The sequence below is a fragment of the Leucopleurus acutus genome, assembly GCF_964270905.1.
Source record: "Leucopleurus acutus genome assembly, chromosome: 17".
Lineage (NCBI taxonomy): Eukaryota > Metazoa > Chordata > Mammalia > Artiodactyla > Delphinidae > Leucopleurus > Leucopleurus acutus.
The window spans coordinates 68,734,535-68,752,122 of NC_139159.1; the positions used below are offsets into that span (position 1 = coordinate 68,734,535).

General features: G+C 44.3%; 1 protein-coding gene across 3 annotated transcripts in view; it reads right to left on the bottom strand.

Moving 5' to 3' along the window:
* The window catches only part of ANXA13 (annexin A13), a gene marked incomplete at its 5' end in the record, with an annotated part of 55,748 nt that overhangs the window by 30,794 nt on the left and 7,366 nt on the right, over nt 1-17,588 (bottom strand). For all 3 annotated transcript variants that reach the window (XM_082858494.1, XM_082858492.1, XM_082858493.1), the window contains one exon: nt 2,157-2,232. In XM_082858494.1, the coding sequence (XP_082714620.1) occupies nt 2,157-2,232 (76 nt within the window). The remainder of the gene's footprint in view (nt 1-2,156; nt 2,233-17,588) is intronic.

A 17,588-nucleotide genomic window follows, 5' to 3' on the forward strand; every position in this document is an offset into this window, starting at 1 on the left:
CTGGCAGAGATGGTCAATTTATTCTTAGCTGTAAAATCCAGCTCTCACTCTTCATCTTACTTGACCTCAGCGTGGATAAGGTTTTATACTGGTTCCTACTCCTTTCTTCTGGGAACTCTCTTTTCCCTTTGGAGACTTCTGGAGAACACATTCTCTCCTGTTTCCCATCTTGTCTCTTTGGCCACTCCTTCCCGGTCTTACTTCTACATTTGCTTTAAATGCTGGGATTTCCTGCATCTCTCCTCTCTTTACACAGACTTCCTGGGTGAGCGCATCCTCACCCATAGCTTCAACCACCACCCACGTGTTGGTGTCCCCCAAGTCGACCGTCTCTGTCCACATCTCTCTCCCGGGTTCTAGACATATTTCTACTAACATGGATCATTCCATTGGATTTTCTCAGACACTTGAATTCAACATGTCTAAAGTAAGCCCTACACTTTCACCAGCACACTGGAGGCTCCTTTTATACTCCTTTTCTTGATGAATGATAACACCTATCTCGTTCCCTGAGACAGAAACCTGGGGGTTCTTTCTGACTTCTCACTTTACCTCGCACGCCGACTGGTCTGTGACCAACCCCTGTGGTGTCTGACCATTAATGCCTCAAATCTTTTCCTTCTTGTCTGTACTCACTGCCCAGCAGCCTCATCATCTGTCCCCTGGTCACCTCCGAACTTGTCCCCCTATCTCCCTTCCCACCGTCCTCCCATCAACTCTCTATGTTGCTTTCCAGATGAATTCTTGCTTGATTCCACCTTGTTTCAGAATAAAGTGCAGGTCCCTAAACATGTCACACGTGACCCTCCAGAAGGTGCTTAATAAGTGTTTGTTGCTTTGTTGAGTGAATGTGAGATGTGTGTTAAAGAGCTCTGAAGGCCCCCATGGAGATGAAAGCTGCCCTAAGCTAGGAAGGTCATCCGCTGGTGGTCAAGAGCAGGAAATTAACTCCTGCCTGGGCTTAATGCTGGCCTGAGCACTTACTCACTAGATGTGTGAGTCTGGACAAGTCATTTAGCCCCTCTGAGCCTCACTTTAACCATCTGGAAAATTAGGATTAAATGAGGTTTGCTATTGTCAAATGAAGTAATGCATGCAAAATGTATGGCAAAAGAGTTCAATAAACATTACCTATTATTGTAAAGCTGCCTTTTCTGTACAGTTCCAGAACTTAAGATACCATTGAAGGCAGGTAAGTTTGTTCTTTGGCCTCCTCCTTTTTCTTCTCTTATTCAGTAGGGCTCTCAGCATGAGAAGTGGATACTGGCCACCTCCGCCTTCTTTTCCACTCAAGAGCTAGTATTCCAAATTATCACCCAAACTCCATACTCCATTGTCAAACCCAAGTCTTTAGCAGATAACTTTGCCTCACACTCATGGAGCCATGTCCCATTACTAGGTATGACTGCCTTCAGCCTTCTCCTCTTAAAACACCCATGAATGTATCTATTTCTGCACTCAGTCTTCCCTCCCTCCCCTCTGCCCTCCCACTCAAGGTAAATCCTTCTATCTGAGCTTCAAATTCCACCTTCTTCCAAGCTTCTGGGACTAGAACCTTGTTTTATCAGTGACTTCCTTGGGTTCCAGAGCCTCTTTTCATGGCCCTAGCCCTAGACGCTCCCTCCCTCATCTCGCCTTGTTCCTGGGTTTACCTTACTCCTGATCTCTTGCTTAGTCTCCCATCCTTGGCCATGCACTTAGGCCTGGATGTAAATAGTTGCTCCAGTGTTGCCTCTTGATTGTCAACCTTGGCCACAGTTTCATCTCCACTTGCTCTGCTCGTAGATACAGCTTCCAGGTCCCTAATCCAGTTCTCATCAGCCCTGATTCCCTACCGACTCCCATAAAAGGCATCAGAGGGTTTAGATGACATTAGAATTGTATGAATGACATTTCTCATGAAGTTTCCCCCATCTCAAGTTCAAATTAAATGTCATAATATTAAATTTCTAGCTATTATGTTGAATCCTGACAAGTAATAGGACCTGCTTATAACTTTGGGAACTTTTATAAAGGGAACCTTAAAAGTGATCAACTTAGCTTGGAAGATACGAGCTAAGTGGGAGGTCATCTTCCTAAGATCGTGGGAAAGTTGGACATGAGATCAAGTTTAATCAACTTCAGTAGTAAATTAGCAAACAAAGTATCTTTCATACCCATTCCTTTGCAGGCTTTGTTCAGCTTTTTGGCATCTCGATCAGCATCAAAACCCTGAAGAACTTTCGCTTTGGCCTAGAAAAAAATAATTGAAAAGGTTGAGTGGACAATATAGGCATTTAATAATTATCTCTGGCTGAAGTTGGCAGCTAACGGGAAGACCAAGCAGTCATCCAAACGAGGGACCAGCCGCCGCTTTACACATGGGTACATGTGGAAATCAGCTGGGGAAACTCTGGCCCCAGAGAGATGGCTGGTGCTCCCTGGAGCCAGCTGGACTTGGATGACCACGGAGAATGGCCCCCTCTGTTCTCAAGGACAATCAGCCCGGCCAGCTCGGGGAGAAGTGATTTTCATATTAACCCCACCTTTGTGTGTCTATCTCTGAAACAGAGAGTAATACAGTGGACCAATGTCCTGGAATGCTGGTTTTCAACCTTCGCCACGAGACACAATATGTCTAGAGAATAGGTGTTCTTGGCCAGAAGCTGAGGATTCTAGGATCTTATTACAGATCCATTTGACAATCTGGGCTAAAAGCTTTACCATTCACACAATGAGAGACATAATATTTAGTTTGCCAGAGATAAACCTATGGACCAGCAATAGCAGAGTTATTGGTTTTTACCGCTCCTTGGGGAGAAAAAGTTCTGTATATATACTAATGTTTCCCATACTTCAGTCATTGGCATAATACATGCACTGAATGTCCACAGCTATCTATGTCTACATTATTATTATTTGCTTATTATTTTTCTTTCAATTGACCTACTTTGCAGTAAACCACATAAAGCACAGAGGACGAGTGGCGTTTATCTGCCTGGTATCCCTACGTCCTTTGGGGGACTTCCCCTCTCCCATTTCATGTGGTCTCACGGGGGGATGTCAGTCATGAAGCTTGAGCCCCGTCGTCCTGCCCTTGGGTGGACACACACCCTGTCACTCTGGCACTAGTGACTGGTTCAGGAGTGGGGATGTAATCCAAGCAGGGTCAATTAGAGTTTTCCCTGGGTTGATATATAGATATTGAGAGAGAGAGATGTCTCTCCCTGCTGGGTTTGCTAAGCCAACAGAGTGTGAGTCTAGGGCTGTTGGCAGCCATGCTGTCCACTACATGAAGGAAACATGGGTTCAGAATGAAGCAAAGCAAAGGCAAGAAGGGTGGAAATGGAGAGAGAGAGAGAGAGAGAGAGAGAAAGATTGAGGTTGAATAACTATGGACTGGAGGAAGGCTGGCTTCTAGGTTTTGGTTAATGGAGAATCATATAATCTTAAGAGCCAAAGGGATCTCAGGGCCCCCATCACCCCACTGCCTTTTGGAACGTAGTCCATTGGCCCATCTTGAAGTATCCATTCCTGAAACAAGCTGGGAGAGGGGCTCACATTTGTTGAGCGCCCGCCATGTGCTAGATAACTTCTTCGTTGACAGACCTTTCTTCATTATTCACAGGGAAGAGTAGGCATTTGTTGTCTGCTTTACAGAGGGGGGGCCCAGATTCAGGCAGGTTAGGGAATTTGTCTGTGGTCTTGCAGGATGCAGCTTTGCACCAGCTCAGTCTACCTCCTAAAGCTCATGCTCTTGGGTCCCGTGCACCATCCTGCCTCACACTCTAATTATGACTGGGGCCTTCACGTTCGGCAGAGCGATGGCGTGTCCCATGTTCCTTTCCCAATCTTTTGTGGGCTGTAAGAAGGCTATCTGGTGCTTCTGAAGGCTTGTTGGGAGGACCAGAGACGTAATTTGTGGGGCTCAGTGGAAAATGAAAGTGTCGGGCTCCTTGTTCAAAAATAATTAAGAATTTCAAGATGGTGACATCAGAGCATTAAACGAAGAGCAAGGCCTTTCTGAGCGTGGGGCCCGGTGCAGCTGCACAGGCTGCACACTGACCAAGCCCACCCTGCCTTTTGATCACATTCTAAAAGGGCTGGTTCTCTGGGTGTGGGAGTGTGGGAAGTAGCAATCTCAAAGAAGAAAATTGTGTCTTTGCTTTTCATCAGGAGTATTAGGTGCGACCTAGGAAGTGAGGTAGAGTTAAACCGGAGCTGCAGAAATCTCGTGACAGGCTTCATAAACTATTCTGTGTGTCATTTTAGCCTCATCGGTACAAGAGTTTGGTGGACTTATTATCTATCCCACTTCACAACTGACAAGTTGGAAAAGAGAATGGCTGTGAACTTGTGAATGGCTGTTCAGGTTATGCCCGGCCTGAGGGCAGTGGGAGCTGGGTCCTGCTGGGGACACACTTGCCGAGCTCTGTGCTGGCAGGGCTGCTTCTCCCCCAGAGGAATACTTTTTCCTCATTTGCTCAAAGATGCTGTCAGGGCTTGCAGAAGCCATGAGGAGACTTGGTTAAGATCACCTGGCTGGGTAACGGCTGAATCGGAGCCAGGGCTAAAACCAGGACTGTCTGACTGTCAGGTATGAAATGACATTCCCTCTCTGTTTTAGCAAGATGGTTCCATGATACAAATATCATAGAGTTATAAGAGTGGAGGGATGGGAAAAGTACCCTCCGAACATGTCCAGTTTGTTTATCCAAGGCCAAAAAATGAGTAAAAATAAATGTCTTTTAGTCCAAAATAATAGTAATGTCTGGTGGGGTGGCGTGGGGTGCAGTGGGAGAGTGTTGAACCCCATGTTAGGAATAAAGATGATATTGAGACTTAATTTTTTCCTTTTTTTTGCTTTACAAATAATGCAGCGTAGAAGTCTATATCAGATGCATGACCCTCAGCGGGGCAGGTTGAAGTCACCGTCCCCTTCTAGGAATGAATGACTCTTAGCCATGTTGGTTAGCTTTCCTTATCAGAAGAGGATTCCAGCTTGTTCCTAGTAACAGCAGGATATTTGATGTCAGAGGGAAGGAACCATGTGACATGATTTAAAAAGGAAAGAAAGAAAGAAAACAGTCTGTGTGGAAGGAATCTTCCCCTCAGCCTGGCTGGGACTGTGTCTACAATGGCTGCATTCATCAGCGATGGCCAGTGTTGATGCAAGGGGTGTCCTTGGCTTGTTCCAATGATCTGGGAAACAAATTTCTCGGGAATATACACGGAGAGGACATTCCACCTCCATTGTTCATTGTTAGTGGGCCAGGCAGCTGACTTGGGGCCTCGGGCCTGTTTGCCCATCAGGAGATTTTGTGTTTGAAACCTGAGGCCGCTGAACAGAACTTCCATATAAAGCAGGTTTGCGGGAACGTGAGTCAGACACAAAACGGGGGTGCAGGGGACTCCAGGATGGGGACAGAGGGTTGAGTTTGTGTGGGTTGAGACAAATAAATGGATAGCTCGCCTGCTCTCAACTACAAGGTGTAGAAGAGAGGGGGCAACATTCCTTCTTTTGGTTTTGTTTTGGTTTGATTTGGGTTTTTTTCAAACAGCATTTTCATTGACACTCAGAAGACACATTAAAAAAGACATGTTAGATGTTAATAAAAATGATTACAGGGCTTCTCTGGTGGCGCAGTGGTTGAGAGTCCGCCTGCCGATGCAGGGGACATGGGTTCGTGCCCCGGTCCGGGAAGATCCCACGTGCCGCGGAGCGGCTGGGCCCGTGAGCCATGGCCGCTGAGCCTGCACGTCCGGAGCCTGTGCTCCGCAATGGGAGAGGCCACGGCAGTGAGAGGCCCGCGTACCGCAAAAAAAAAAAAAAAAAAAAATGATTACAGAGTCTGGGTTTGAGCCCACGTGGATCTAAATTTGAATGTGGTCCTGCCCCTCAGCAGTCATGTAAAGTTGGGCCATTTAAACTCTAGGCCACCATTTCCTCATCTGTAAAATGGGGGCAGTGTCTGCCTTCTGAGATCTGAGGCTTATGTGAGATAACATTTCCAGTGCCAGATATTTAGAGGAACCACAGGCAAGCTTGTCCTGCCTCTGCTCCTTTGGGCCAACTCTTGGGTTTTGTCTTGTAGTGATATTAAGGGTTTTGATTCTGCGTATTTTGACTTGACAAATTTGGAAGGTATACATATAGAAATAAACAGACATCTTCCAAACTTGATATTGTGAGATTCTATCATCTATCTATTTATCTATCTATCTATCCATCTATCCATCTGTTATCTATCTCGCAATGCCCCAGACACCATGTTTATAATAGGTAGCCACCGAGGATATAATAGTCAACTTTAAGAACATAGGTTTCTAGTCAGACTAGATTTGAATCCCAGCGGTACTGCTTATTGCTTCTGTGACCTCGGGCAAGTTTGGGAACATTTCTGTACTGTGGTTGCCTCATGGCAAAATGCGGATAATAATACCCCCTATCTCATAGGTCTCTTGTGAGAGTTTCAATGAAGTCATTCATGCAAAACATCTAAAATGAGGCCTAGCAGAGGGCACGTGCTCAATAAATGTAAACAATATTTGTTGAAGGCAGATCAGTAAGGGCCTTTCCAGAATATTGCCTGAGGGGTTTTCACCACGTAAATGGCACTCTGAGGATCAGTTTTTCATTCACCGCCTGCAGTTGGGATCCAGGCATGCATTTCACCCAGGGCAGTAAAATGGTTAAAAATTCAGGCTCTGTGGAGTCCAGGTGATCTGGGCTGACACGGCAACACCATATTCTGGCCAGTGTGCTAATTTGCACCCCTGGGTGTGAGGGTCCCATTGAGATACAAGGTGGGTGCAGCGCTGGCCATCAAGCTGGTGTGTCAGGCTCAAAATGAAACCAATACTCTAACTCTACAAAGGGCACTGCCTGGTGCATGACTACGCTGGGAGCTTTTCTGGTTTTTTCTTCCTTCTAGTGCGTCTACATGTTACTTTTCTGTGTTTTCATGTTCTTGCGTTTAAAACAAGGAAACGAATGAACAATTTTTTTCTGGAGGGAGGATGCAGAGAAAATAAACTGAAATTTTAGGAGCCTAGGAAGCAGTGTCACCGGGGCAGAAAGAATGTTGAAAACACCCGGAATGACTCAGGGATGTGTCAGCTTCAGCACATCAACAGCCCAGGAAGAGGCGCGGCTCCACATCTGATACCCCCAGGCAGACACCTGCCCAAAGGCTTCTGACCCAGCACAGTTCAAGGGAGGCTTAACTCTTAAGATCGAAAGGGGGTTTCAAGAAATCTGCCTCCAACTCACAGCAAACTCTGGGGAAGGGGTGTGTGAAAAAGTTAGCTGAGGGATGTGTTTGCAAACTCACTGCTCTATACATTATATAGTAACCAAAATTTTCCAGGTGGGTCATCCAACCTGAGTACACCTATATTTAAATACACTCCTGCCCATCAGTAGGAATGACCTGATCAGGTGACCTCATCTTCTATTTGGATAACATCAAGACTGGAAAATAAGAATATACTGTCCCACGAGAGACACGTGAATTCATTAAAAAGCAATACACAGCAGGCAAATTAGACCATCCTCTGAACAGTTCCTCTCTTTTCCCCTGCTTCCTCTCCTCCCTTCTCTTTTCCCTTTTCCTTCTTCCTTTTCTCCTTCCACCTCCTTTTTTTCTTCCCTCCTCTTCCTTCAACAAACAAGTACTGAACATCTCTTGCGTGGCAAGCACTACCCCAGGTGAGGGGGGCACTCAATGTCTATGAGTCGTAGCCCCTGTCCTCAGAGAAATCAACATGGAAATAGATCAATGACAATTGCGTTATGATATGGTAAGCACTTTGGCTGCCAATAGCTGAGAGGAGAAAGAGGAATTTTTATGGAGAAGTTGACATGTGTGCTGGTTTTTGAAAGATGAGTAGGAGTTAGGCAAGCAGAAAAAAAGGGGGAAGAGGAGGGGTGGAGGTGGGGGAAAGGATATTCCAGGGAGAGACTACAGCACGATGCTTTCTGGGTCTGTGTACATGTGTGCTTACTATGACCTGTCACAGCGCCGCTGCAGAACAAACATGATTGATCTAAATGTGACATAAAGACACAGTGTGGACTTGGGAGTCAGACCTACTGTGTCCAATTACGCTTTGCCTCTTGCTGGTCGTAGGACCTAGGGCAAGCTGACCCACCTCCCCGAGCCTTTGTCGTCTCCTCTTCACAGTGGAGGTGCACCAGCTCACGGGTAGTGTGAAGTTTGGATGCAGTCGTGTCCGGGATGCAGTAGCACAGTGCCGGATGACAGTAAGCACATGGTGGGTGGCACGTAGGAGGTGGGATGCTGGATGACATAAGGATGTAAGGGTCATTTGTAAACTCTGAAATAATATCAAAATGTAATGGGAGTGGCATTTGGATTGTTTGCTCCCCAGAAGGCTTGTCTGACTGCAGTCTCCTCGGTAAATATTTAAAAGTGGTTGCTTGGTGTCCAGACTCTGAGACGGGAAGTCTCCGAGGAAATGCTGGGGAGCAGAGGGCAGAGGGCTCTCTGTACGCTGATCTAAAGAGGGCTACTGTTTGAGCTGACATGGAATCAGGAGGGGGGCTGGGGAGACTAGAAAGAGGGCCAGGATTAGAACTAAGTGATGGCCTGCTCTTATTAAACAGGAGCAAAATGAAGGCCGTGCTGGGGAGAGGCTCAGACATGCCTGTATTCTCCTCAGCGTTAGCAATGACCATCCCCATGCTAGTTACTGGTACGTCAGTTAACATTGGCCGTTTGGGCTAAACTCGCCTTGTATAGAGTTGGGGATACTGAGGTTCATTTTGGGAGAGAGACTTCTTTCTGATCACACAGGTAACCCCCCTGTTCCAAGATATCTACCCTTGAATCTGGCGTGATGCTATTTCTCTCCTTATCGTTTCTAAGTCTCTGTTTTCCCATCTGAAAGATGGTAATAATAGTATCTATCTCTTGTGGGTTGTTATAAGGATATGGATCAAAAGTGCTGAGCAGGATGCTGGCATGTGGGGAGGGCTCAGCGTTATTTTTATTACTTCCTTCCCTTTTGACCTGATTCCTGCTGAGTGTCGAATGAGCGCCTGACATGGTGCCTTGTGTGGCAACTTTAAAATAGCTGATTACATAATTCTCTCCTAAATCAGAAACGATTTTGTACTTGTAGAGAAGTAGTAGCAGGAGCTAAGAGTTTAAGAGAAATTTATGGGAGAAACTTCAAATTGAGAATGACAGCTGACTATTACAAACTTACTAAGTGCCAGGCACTGGTCCAAGCAATTTACGTATAGTCACTCAGTCCTCACAGCAACCCTATGAAGTAGGTATTGTGACCTCCTATTTTGCAGATGAGGAAATCAAAGCACAGAGAGGTTAATTAATTGCCTGAGGTCACACAGCTAGTAAGTAATGGAATTCAAACCTACACAGTCTGGATACAGAAACTCTACTATTGACTTCTCATCAACCATTTTTTTGTTCCTGTCAAAATTATTTATTAAAAAAATTTAATGATAGAAAGCTCATTTCAACTATTAGAATGCTGTACTTTTAGTAGAAACACCAGTTGAGACCAGTGACTTGTCTGCTGACCAGAGAAGCTGAGGACCACTTGCATGACCATGGGATCAATAAATATTCTTGATGATGAGAAAATAGGAAGTGAAATGAAAAATGAAGGCCAGTTATCACTATTTGCAAGGCAAAAGGGACAGCCTCTCTCAGGGCAAAGTGTGCGTGCAGGAGAGGCGTCATTGTCAAACTCTGCTCCCAATATTCCTTCTGAGTCAAATAGAATCATATTTTCTGCTTCTTTTCTGTAAACTGGGACTAATACCTGCTGTACCCAGCAGCATCTTAGGAAGATGAAATAAGGCAGTGTGACTCACTGCAGCATCATTCACAATAGCCAAGATATGGAAACAACGTATGTGTCTGTCAATGGATGAATATATAAAGAGGATGTGGTAGAAAGAAAGAAAGAAAGAAAGAAAGAAAGAAAGAAAGAAAGGAAGAAAGGAAGGAAGGAAGGAAGGAAGGAAGGAATGAAGGAAGGAAGGAAGGAAGGAAGAAACGAAGGAAGGAAGGAAAGAAGGAAGAAAAGGAATATATATATATATATATATTTTTTTTTATTTTCATTTTTTTTTGCGGTACATGGGCCTCTCACTGTTGTGGCCTCTCCCGTTACGGAGCACAGGCTCCGGACGTGCAGGCCCAGCGGCCATGGCCCACGGGCCCAGCCGCTCAGCGGCATGTGGGATCTTCCTGGACTGGGGCACGAACCCACGTGCCCTGCATCGGCAGGCGGATTCCCAACCACTGCGCCACCAGGGAAGCCCGAAAAGGAATATTATATATAAAGGAATATTACTCAGCCACGAGAAAGAAGGAAATCCTGTTATTTGTGACAACATGGATGGACCTTGAGGACATTCTGCTAGGTGAAATAAGTCAGAGAAAGACAAATACTGTATGATATCATTTATATGTGGAATCTAAAAAAGCTGAACTCATAGAGGCAGAGACTAGGATGGTGGTTACCAGGGACTAGGGGAAAGGGGGAGAGGTTGGCCAGAGGGTACGAACTTGCAGTTATAAGATGAATAAGTTCTGGTGATCTAATGTACAGCATAGTGATGATAGTTAAATAATACAGAAACTATATATATATAAATGGTATTATATATAAATGTATATTATATATATATATAAATGGTATTATATGCTTGAAAGTTGCTAAGAAAGCATCTTAGATGTTCTCACCACAAAAAAGAAACGGTAGCTAAGTGCCAGGCTGCAGGTGTTAGCTAATGCCATGCTGGTAATCATTTTGCAATATGTAAGTGTATTAAATCGACACAGTGTGCACCTTAAACTTATGTAATGTTATACGTCAATTGTATATTTCAATAAAGCTGGGGAAAAAAAGACAACGAGAGTACTGGGCAGAGAGATCTCATAATGGTAATCAGAGCTGGCCAGGGAGGGACTGGCTTCTCTGACCGTCTCCAACAGGCTCTCAGGACTCTTCCTCCTTCTCTCCCCATCTCACCCCAAATCTTCCACTTCCCCCTTTCCTAAAGCATCTTGCCCTTAGCTCACAGGGATCGTCGTTCGAGGACCACGGTGTGCCAGGGAGTTGCATTTTAGCAGAGGCATTTTGAAGACTGAAAAGGCATGAGGCCAGCAGGATGGCCAGTTTCTGATGTTTGCTCCTTTCGGGTGACTGCTTTCCAACCTGATAAACTGTCAAACATTTTCACAGGTAAAAGGCCACTTCTCGGGCTTCCCAGGTGGCGCAGTGGTTGAGAGTCCGCCTGCTGATTCAGGGGACGCGGGTTCGTGCCCCGGTCCAGGAGGATCCCACATGCCGCAGAGCGGCTGGGCCCGTGAGCCATGGTCGCTGGGCCTGCGCGTCCAGAGCCTATGCTCCGCAGTGGGAGAGTCCACAACAGTGAGAGGCCCGCGTACCGCAAAAAAAAAAAAAAAAAAAGAAAATAAAAAAGGTCACTTCTCCCTACTGACAGAATCTATGCAAAATGACTGCCGGTTTGTCTTATTAGCAAGGGGCCTATCAGTGTGAGGTAGGGGAGGCAGAGGACAGATGCTGTGATGGATTCCTCACTGTCTTACCTGAGTCCTCAGAGGGCCGAAGAAGCTTGGGGACTGACAGCACGGATCCTCGTGCCCATCCACTTTTTAAACACCTGGTTGCCCACCATTCATTCTAGGGGCAACAGTGGAGAATGGATCTACATAAGGAAATTTGCTGAAGCCTCATTTCCTCTCTGAAACTGTTCCTGACCCTCTTGGAGACAGTCGAGAATTTTCTGCCAGTGGTGGCTGGCACTAAGGTGAACAACTGTCTGACTGCCGAAGGTTGAGGATTTCCCAGGAAATCCTGGATTTTCAGTGCTAACACTGGGCCAGTTCCAGGGAAACCGGGATAGTTGGTCACCCTGGATGGGGCTGACTTTGCAAGTTTGCCACAGCCAGTTGTGAGCATACACAAATGACTGAGTCACATCCTGGGCCTATTAGATCAGAATCATTAAGATATAGGTATATACTAGGTATAGGAATTTTAAAAACTCTCCAGATAATTCTAATGTGCAACCAAGGTTGGTCTGATAAAAATTAGGAACTTTCCCATTGACATCCCAGTGAATGAGGAAGACAACTGAAAAAATATATACACTGAGGGCTGTACAAGGAAGAAATCCTAGACTTTATCCAAGGAGCAAAAGATAAAGGGAAGAGGTTTATCATAGATTCTTAGGGTAGAAATTCAACCAAGCATTTTTCAAAGTGAGTGACATAGAACACTGAAGGTATTAAAGCCCATTAGTTTCCAACTGGGAAAGGAGTTCCTTTTAATGGATAAAGAAGATGTGGCACATATATACAATGGAATGTTAGCCATAAAAACAAATGAAATTGAGTTATTTGTAGTGAGATGGACGGACCTAGAGTCTGTCGTACAGCGTGAAGTAAGTCAGAAAGAGAAAAACAAATACTGTGTGCTAACACATATATATGGAATAAAAAAAAAAAAAAAAGATGGTTCTGAAGAACCTAGGGGCAAGACAGGAATAAAGATGCAGACCTACTAGAGAATGGACTTGAGGACATGGGGAGGGGGAAGGGTAAGCTGGGACAAAGTGAGAGAGTGGCATGGACATATATACACTACCAAACATAAAATAGATAGCTAGTGGGAAGCAGCCACATAGCACAGGGAGATCAGCTCGGTGCTTTGTGACCACCTAGAGGGGTGGGATATGGAGGGTGGGAGGGAGACGCAAGAGGGAGGAGGTATGGGGATATATGTATATGTATAGCTGATTCACTTTGTTATAAAGCAGAAACTAACACACCATTGTAAAGCAATTATACTCCAATAAAGATGTTAAAAAAATAAAATTCTCTCTAGATTCTTCTGAGTAGTCAGTCTTTGCCAGGTAATAGTATGTCTTTCACACTCCTCCAGTCTAGGGGTTGACAAACTGTAGGCTGGGGCCAAATCCAGCCCATCACCTGTTTTTGTAAGTAAAGTTTTATTGGAACATAGCCAACCCACTCATATACATTTGGTCAGTGGTTGCTTCCACACTACCGTGTAGAACTGAGTAGTTGCAACAAAGGTTGTGTGGTCCAGAAAGCCTCAAATAGTTACTTTGCAAACACCTTCTCTATTTCATGCAAAAGGTCTTTTTATCAGAAAACAGGTGACAGGATCTGAGCCTTTGGCTGGCAGTAGTATTTAGTTCGAATGTAATACACTCACTTTCTGTATTAACATCAACTGATATTGGTTTTCCATTTATGGTACAAATACAAAGTTTCTTTTTAAGATAAATTTGTGTCAAAAAGATGAGTGGATTTAAAGAAAATAGTTACTAGAATTATTAGTACAACATGTGGCACATGTATCTGGCAATGTTCAAGAAGGTCACACTTAAGTCTGAAGTCTGGGAAACATTATTCAATGTATCCAATTCCCTCATTTTACAGATAAACTGAGGCTTGGTGGTTAAGTCATCTGCGCAGGGTCACTTACTTGCTTATGGAAAAAACTGGACTCCTCTCTCTCAGGACAATGTTCTTTCACCTCTAACTGGTCACTCATTTGTACTTTGAAACCAGTTAGCACGAATGCAAAGTATTGCACTATTTAAAGTCAATAAACTGAATTCAGCCGGAAAATATCCCGGTGACATTTCCACAGATACGTTTAGTAGTCACTGATGGGCAATTTGAAACACAATAGAGGGGTCATTCGTATCTTTAAACATGAATCTTGGGTAACTAGTGGCATATTGTTTAATTAAGTTGATTGCTTCTTGGGCATGGTTTCCTTGAAACAATAAATTTGATTAAAAGTCTTGTTTTTTTTGGTTTTAAATCAAAATCTATGTAAATGCTTGTCTGAGCAAAAAGTTAATGGTCACCATGGTCTCACTGATGACAAAGCTGAATCTGCTGTTCTTAGATCCTATGCTCACCTGGATCAGCTTTTGAAGTCTGTTAGCCAAGGATGTAGACAAGATAGCTAGGAAAGCGTGTTAGGAAACCTTTGAAAGGCGCTGAGAATACAGGGAGCTCTTCGCTGCTGTTTATTCACCCTTTCAGAGATGCAGTTATAAAGTGACAGGTATGACTATTAGTAGTTTGGCCATCATTCTAGATGGGTACAAATATTTGCATCATTCGTCAAATAAGGCTGAAAATAGACAAAACATCCCCTTGGATCAGGTCTCAATATGATATATGCTTACGTATGCTGTGTGTTCTGAAAAATAAGTGAAACTTTTTAGATTAAAAAAGTGATCTTTCTCCTAAGTTTGGGGTTATTTTTATGTTGGCATTTTAAAAACACCTTTTAATGAAGATTGGTATAGTTAGGTCATTTTCCAGAGAGACAAGTTTCCTCAGGCTATGCTGTCTGGGTTATACATGTCAATGTGATATTTACCATCAAAGGTGACTATGGGGTTGAGACCTGACCTTAAGGACATGTGGACTTAAGACTCTTCAAGGTGGTGGGTACCGTTGTTTCCAAAGTTACTGGCAGTACACTCAGAAACGCAAACAATGTGATGGGCCTACCACGCCCTGAGCTCTGGTAGAGGGCGATTTATTGGGGCAGCCCTTTTGGGGGCTACACCCAGAGGAGAGGTGAGCAAATTGACTCCTGATTATTTCACTCATGATTATGTCTTTCCAGATGAGCACTGTTCATCTAGGCAGGAAAACCAGTAGCTTAGCAGCCCTGTTACTGGGTATTTCTGCAGGGAGGCCCTTTGCATTCTGGCCATCAGAACTTATGAGCTAACAGCCTTTTGGGGGAAAACCACCACCTCTCAGCTGCTGTTGTCGTCAACAGGAGGACGAGGGTCAAGCTTCAAGATGCGTTGGCTCTTACCCTGTGACAAGAGAGGCAAATCAGTGTGAGGGAGAGCCTAGACCAGAGGGGCAGGAATGCATCATCGCTGGTGGAAATTCAGCCGGATAAAGACATTATGGGGACATCTGCTCTCTAGCCCCGCTTTCCCATTTAAGGTCTGTGTCTCATGAAGTGGTTCTCAACCAACCAGGAGCTATTGGCCTCCCTGAGGACATTTGGCAATGTCCAGAGACATTTTTGCTTGTCACAAATAAGGGAGTGTTAGTGGTGTCTAGTCATAGAGGCCAAAGATTCTGCTAAACATCCCACAGGGCACAGAACAGCCCCTTACAGCAAAGAATTATCTGGTTGCAAGTGCCAATAGTGCTAAAATCTGATATGTGAAGGGTCTACAGCCCTGATCTAATGGCTATAACAGTTCTGTCAACATGTTACTTTAAGGTGTTGAGAAGGCTGAGCTTCTAGTGGTAAATGGTACATAGGTACTGACTAAAGCAAGGTCCCCAGTCACAAAGAACGCATCGCTGTGGTTACCTAAAAGGGAGGATTAGAAGTGGACCATGGTGTCTTTCTCTCTTTGATTTGATTTCAAAGGAACCCAGATGACAAATCTGAAAGATGAGTAGTGGGATAAGGTAACTAGGAGGAAGAATTTGAGTTAAAGTGGGTCCAAAGGGAGAAGTCTGTCATCACCCCCTGCCTCTTTGTCTGCATCACATCCTCACTGGCAGCCCCAGTTGGCTCATTCTTGGCGGCCCTTCAGTACTGTGTTGGGCTGGACAACTCAGAATTTCTTCTAGAGGCAGAATAACATGCATTGTCTTGAAACCAGACTTTGTGTCCTGGGGAAAATGTCTGCTTTGAGGTTGTCCACTGATTGTTTGGGGCGTTAGAGACCTCTGAAGAGGGTTACACCTCTAGATATCCAATGACTGCTGTACTGCCTCAACAAAAGTTGAGGGAAAGGTGGTGATGGGGAGGTGATGACTATTTCTCAACTGTGAAAGGAACCATGCCTTCAAGAGTTATGAAAAATGAAGCACTTTTCTCATTGGAAAAGAATTATCCATTTCCTTCTTCTATTGCCAAAGGCTGGTGTTTTTTTTTCTTTTCTTTTCTTTTGTTTTTTGCCAGTTCGCTGAGAGTATGAACTTGGGATTCATCGCTTACAGGAAGAAAGGAAGCTAGTGTACTCTGGCATCCTCCAGAGTCAATGATAACTGGGCAGATGGAATTGAAAAGTGAAAATATTGGGGGCTGAGCTGAGCCGTTACAGCATGGAATAGTGCCGTGTAGTAGGACATAACCAACAGTATGTGAACAAGTTCAGATTTGCTGAAAAGGAAACAAGGTGAAAGAGCTAAATTTGCTTTGAGCAAGTTTTTGTCTCCTCCAGAATCAAAACAATGAATGTTATTCTTCCCCTGGTAAGAGAGTTGCAATATGCATTGGATCCAAACTTATTAATTGTTTCTTTAAAATTCTTCTTAACATTTTTATCTTCCTTTTCATTCCCACCATAATCCAAACCTCCATCACTGAAAGGGTGAATTAGTTTACTGCCTTCCCATCTGATCTTCAAATCTTCATTCTCTTTCTATTTCAGTCCATCCAATAGTAGTCATAGTCATTGAAGTAGTAACATTAATAAAAACAATAGTTATAAGAAAGCAATACTGATAAAGCAATGTTGCCCATCCCTAACGATAGGTAAGGTCAACCTTGGCCACAGTGATATTCAAAGAGGTAGGCATATACCTCAGCCAATCAGAATTTTCCCTGGCATTGTATGTATAGATGCTTAGAGAAAACTCATTTCCTTGGGGTAGTTAATCTGGAGTTACGTGAGGCCATGGGACTCTCTGTGGTGCCTGAACTACCTGTGGCCAGGCCTCCCTCTCATCAACTCCTTTTGCCTCCCCCATCACTGAAAAGAAAAAGTTCATTTTCAGTAGGAGAGAATAAGGCTAGGACATGGAAAGAAACAGAGTGTGAGAGAGAGAGGGGAAGAGAGGAAAGAACACTAGCTGACAAGATGATTTCCCAGCCCTGGAGATGAATCCTGATCCATCACTATCCCCTTCACTTTTGCCAGTGATTGGTCGAGGATGGGCTTTTGACCAATTCTGGCCCATGAGATAGAAAGGGATGTCTGCCTGGGCGTTCCCAAAAGATTTTCCTTACTGATCAGGGACTGGTACAGGAGGAGAAAGACATTTTTTTTCTCCATCCCCTTCCTTCCTCCTTGTGACCCTATCATGTGAGATTACTAACTTGAACACACACATGGCCATTATCTTGCATCCAGGAGGGGAGATGTTGCCAGTACCTCAAGGGTGGCAGAATGGAAAGGCAGACATAGCCTGAGTCCTTAATGACGTGACTGAACTGCTGAACCAGCCCTAGAGTGCCCTCCTTTCAGATTCCTGTTAGGGTTAATCATTAAGGGGTGGGATAGGGAGGGTGGGAGGGAGGGAGACGCAAGAGGGAAGAGATATGGGAACATATGCATATGTATAACTGATTCACTTTGTTATAAAGCAGAAACTAACACACCATTGTAAAGCAATTATACCCCAATAAAGATGTTAAAAAAAAAAGTCTTTGTTATTTAAGCCACTGTGAGTCCCGTAGTCTGTGAACAAATACATACGAACTTAAAGACAAAACAGACAAAAACCAGAATTTATACACACAAATTACCTCCATCCCAGACTTCT